The 5,194-nt window shown below is 38.8% G+C and overlaps 1 protein-coding gene across 2 annotated transcripts in view; it reads left to right on the top strand.

Moving 5' to 3' along the window:
- The window catches only part of btc (betacellulin, epidermal growth factor family member), a 6,463-nt gene extending 4,798 nt beyond the window's left edge, over window positions 1-1,665 (top strand). For both annotated transcript variants that reach the window (XM_046067476.1, XM_046067475.1), the window contains exon 5: window positions 388-1,665. In XM_046067476.1, coding sequence (XP_045923432.1) covers window positions 388-535 — 148 coding nt within the window. In that variant the 3' untranslated portion in view covers window positions 536-1,665. The remainder of the gene's footprint in view (window positions 1-387) is intronic.
- The last annotated feature ends 3,529 nt before the right edge of the window (window positions 1,666-5,194 follow it).

Below are 5,194 nucleotides of genomic sequence, written 5' to 3' on the forward strand. Positions count from 1 at the left end.
GGGGGGGGGTAATAAAGCTAAGGTCATTTTTATAGTATATTTTTTGTATGCATGAAACAAACGAGGTATGACATGCTAATTAGTGAGTGTTAGAGGAGCTGGTAGGTGTATTTTCTTACCTTTGGAAAGAGTAAGGCTAACTGTTTTCCCCTGTTTCAAGCTTAGCTTAGCTATATCTATATGTATATATATATATTTATATGTATATAAACAGTTCCTGTTTATTTAAACAGGAAATGTCTCATTGAGACACAGTCTCTTTTACAAGGGAGTCCTGTAAGAAGGCTGTTCATTTAAAAACTAAGGTGATTATAGAACTGCTTTTGCTGTTACTGCTGCATGAAATGCAATCCTGTGTGTATAACATGTTTTTGTATTCTTTGTCAGTCGTAGGTGCAGATCGTGTTGGCAGAGGAGAAGACGGAGGGAAGAACCAAGGAACGGGACAGAGAAGCTCAGTATGATGGACACCAGTGCAACACACACACCCTTAAAAGCAGACTCAACAGAGCAACCACATACCAATGCTGTATGAGGAGCGTGTGTGTGTGTATGAGTACGTGTGCAACCACAAGTCTGGGAATTGTATAAACATGAGGGATTTTGTCCTTTGTGTGACAGCTGCTGCCTTTTGTCTCACAGTGACGGCAGCATGCTATAGGAGGTCCCTCTATGTTGGACATGACTGAGGCCTGTTCAAAGGAAGGATATATCTGGGTAAAAGCAGTGTTAGATCACAAAGGAGCACAGGAGTATGCACCTTCCTTTTAAAGTGCAGCCTTGTCTGAAACTTGGAGGAAGCTTCATAACAAAGAAGATGCTGTCCTGGATTTATGGTAAACACAAAGTTTGGAGATGAGCGTTCAGCTGGTTCTGTGTTGGCAAAGGCACGTTTTTTCCAAATGGCATGGAGCCACATCTACTTGTAACCTTTCACTTAGCACTATTGCCTGCACAGCGCAAAATAAATTGCTGCTATGCTGGAAAAAGCTGTGACTACAGCTGGCGGCCAGCAATGACAGTTAATCAGTTGGCTGGTCTGCGTGGGAGGCACTTAGACACTGAAAAATGATTGGAAAAGGACTGTGTGAAGACACTACACTCCGTGTTCTCTTTGGGGAACTCTTGTCACATAAAATAAATCATTAAATGTGTAGAAATATGCAATATTACGAGACCAGCAGCTACAGAATGCTGTTTCAGTATGCTGTATCGTTGTGTCATACTGTTTCTGATTTGTTTACTGCTTTTTTCCCCCCACATAATCACCAGTTATCATTTATTCCTCTATCCATGGCATACAGGATATTGTTACTCATTAATATTAGCAATCTAAGAAGACTCTTTTGTATACTAAAGGTTGCATTTCTGGACTCCCGGGTTGGAGGAGGACAAGGAGAACTTGTGCTGGAGGCTTTTTTGAACTGTATATTTGGAGCCGAGCAGCCTCCGAGGAACAGCCGAGCCTGTGTGTGGAGGCTCCTCTGTATGAAAGTGCTCCACTGTATGAGACAGTTTCTAAACTGTCAGGCTTTCACCGGGTTTTTAAATGTGTATCTGCATGTGTATTAACTCTGCATCTCAATGTAGAATGAAGAGCGTTTGGAGAACTTAAGTCAGTGAACACTGTTTATATGTCACCTATCAATAAATGTCTACTGTTTATGTGTGCTGTCTATTTAAATTATTTTACCAAAAATTCAACACAAACCATCAAAACTAAACTCTATTGCAATGAAACCCACACTATGTAGTGTAAGAAAAGTTACTCAACATGCCCTCACTCTGCAGACTGTTTTGATCTCATCACAGACCACAAAGCTCAAGTTCAAGACTGACTTGCACTCCCTCGCACTCTCCAGACAGTTCCATGAACTAGTGAAACCATTTTTTACAGATCATCTATTTCAATGTTAAACTTGTAACCAAGTACAGGTTGTATGTATAATATTATTACACACACACTGAGTTTAAGTAATGATTGCGCTCCCTTTCAGGTGATTGTACTTTGGTTAAAGTTTTATTCTGTTGTTGTGCTGCTATGGTGCCGTGTATCCAGCTGGCGTCAGCAGCGTCATGTTGCAGGAGCCAACAAATTCCACTGTGAGTGTAAACATAATGAAGTACCGTCCTCTGACATAACGTGACTTAATCCTGTTGGTGGAAGGATTTTGTCCTTGATTCTGACACTGTTTCAAATGTCATTCTTTAAAATGTGCTAAAAATGAGATAAAAATCAATGAAGATTTAAATGTATAATCTTGATAGCATCATAATGGAAACAGGTGGCAAAGCTATCATAGTACAGTAGATAGGTAATGAATAGTCAATTTTATGTTTATTTTAGGTTTACAATTAAATGTTTTCTTAGTTGATAGTACTCCAGCATTGCACTCCTATATCACTGTCAGACTCACAAGGAAGAGTTTTTGAAAAAAGTCTTAAAATCGATGTAGCAGAATCAGAGGTCAACTTTTTTATTCCATGCATTCTTCTTCCTTCAAAACTTGACACCTATATTACCCACAATGCAAGACTAGATGGGTCTTTCCCTATAAAGCTCCCATAACCCCTCTTGAAACCACAATTTGTGAATGTCATTTTTATACTTTTTGTACAGATTAAACAAACCAGAAGTGCTGGTATGAAGATTTGGACAGAGCCAGGCTTGCAGCTTTCCCCGATTTCCAGTCTTTATGCTAAGCTAAGCTAACAAGCTGCTGGCTATAGCCTGTAGCTTTAGTATATTTAGACATATACAGACATGAGAGTGGTATTGATCTTCTCATCAAACATCCAGCAAGAAAGAGAATGTCAAACTACTCATTTAAATGACTGTATCTTGCAACACATTCTCACTCCCAACTCGTCACATATGGATGCTTGGTCAAGCCCCCTGTGGTGTCGCCTTTTTTTGTCATGCTGCTTTTTTTTAATGCACATTGAATTTGCCCTAGTCGGATTAATAAAGTACAGTATGTCTTCTGTATTCTAGCTTTTGCTTTATTTTGCAGGGTTTCAGTGTGTTCAGTGCCACCAGTTGCAGTTTTTGAATCCCTTTCAAAAATCTCATCAAGAAGTGTTATGGTCATGGTCTGCTAGAATTGAATAATATGAAAAAGACACTTGGCTGAATGTGTTTTGAAATTCATTTTACAAAAACGTGACAGACATGTCCTTGGCTTCTGTTGCTGTTCTTTGCTTTGCTCCAAATTTGTGACAGTATGAAACTAAGTTTTGAGGAGAATGGATTAAAATGCAATCAAAAATAATGCTGTTAACTGAAAACTCTGAAGTGATAAACCATTTTTCTCACAACTTCATTACTTTAGTATAAGGATAGGCCAGAATACAGTTTTGTATTCTCTGCCCCGTTTACAATGAAGGTGTTAGGATCTTTGACCTAATTCCAGGTGGCCTTTGTGCTCTGCCGTCTTCAAAAGCGTGACAGCTGTGGAATGCTGGAGTTTCTATATGAGGGGTGTGTCTGCAAGACTTGGAAATGAGGCTGATAAGAAAGACAGATACCAGCCAAATTGCAGTAGATGTTTGATTTGGGACGAAGACGCTCTTCTATCAATGTATTCCTTAATCCCTCACCGTCATTTTGAAACACCTTAAACGACTGTATTCAGTAGATTTCTATTGGCTATTAGACTTTGAATGATAGATGTGACTGCAGGGTTCATTCAATACAGTTATAACAACTCCATCTGTTCTCTGGTATGTGTGCAAGCTGGTGGCTCCAGCAGCTGTGATATGACTACCAAGCAGTTTGACTGGGAGATATTGCACCAACCTTTGGTGACACATAGATCAGCACTGGAAGCGAACGTGGGGAGTTGTTCAGAGAGTGATTTGTATCCTCTCCTGTGCAAATCAATTTGTCTACAGATTTTGTAGGTTGCATGAATACCACTCCACCGCTTCATACACACACACACACACACACACACACACACACACACACACACACACACACACAGCAGTCTGTGGCAGAATTTCAAAACAAACTCACCAGTGGAAGAGGCCCAGTCCGTCCTGAGCAATAGCCAGTGGGGTGCTGCTTACCAGAGTAGAGAGCAAGAGGTGTCCCTTTTATTTTTGCAGGCTACCTGAGTATTTTTTGTTTGCATGCTGGGATCCAGAAGAGGAAGCTTTTGTTGAAATATATAAACTCTTGTGGAGATTTGAACTGAGGACTCATTCATTGGTGATCGAACTTTGGGTTTTGTATTGAGCACTGACTGTGTAGTACACTGTGGTGATCTTTGTGTTTCTTGTTGTCTGTAGGTACCTTTGAAATACCTGGTTGTTAAGTAAGGTGGAGTGATTATCATGCAACTTACTGAAATACATGGGTTCTTTTTTACCTGCAAACATTCATATGTTTGGATTCATGAAATGAGAGTGTAATGTCAACATGTCAGCAGAACGCCTAACACAACAGCCTTTTTAAGATACTCAACACAGAAGTTTGGACTTTATCAACGATGGAATGTAACAGAAGGCTATATATTAACTTTACTTAAGTACAGTTTAAAGGTACTTGAACTTAACTTGAGTACTTCCACTGTATGATACCTTTTACTTCTACTTTGCTACATTTCAGGAAAATGTTGTACTTGAACTACATTCAATTGAAATGATTGAAATTGAATAATTAATTTGCTGATAAAAGTCTTCAATAACATAAAATTACAGTATAAAATACTTTCACTTAGTTCCACCTCAAGCAGATGTAACATTACAATGTTGCTGATATGTCAATGTTTAAGTAACAATAGAATTTGTAAGAATTTAAATGATTGCATGATAAGTACCTTTACTTTTAATACTAAAGGGAATTTAAGTACTGAGAAATTTTACTCTTTGGTATTGCTACTTTTACTGGAGTAAAGGAACTGAATACACCTTCCACTGGATTGAATACATATAAAAAGAGGTAATACTACTGCTTACTTCTTATAAGAGCTAGAATCTCACGGCGGGTACTGTGATCTGACTTCTTTTTCTATTAGCACACTGAGTTCAATTTTTATATGTGCCAGACGTAGCATAGGGAAATGGTAACAATCAGTTCCATGTGAACCAGACCAGTTTTGGAAAAGTGACATTTTAATCAGAGAGATTTTAGAAGGCTAGGTGGGTAAATGCAACATGGATTCAGTAACTATCATTCTCACTCTGTAAA

Source organism: Micropterus dolomieu, linkage group LG13, assembly GCF_021292245.1.
Source record: "Micropterus dolomieu isolate WLL.071019.BEF.003 ecotype Adirondacks linkage group LG13, ASM2129224v1, whole genome shotgun sequence".
NCBI classification, from domain to species: Eukaryota; Metazoa; Chordata; class Actinopteri; order Centrarchiformes; family Centrarchidae; genus Micropterus; species Micropterus dolomieu.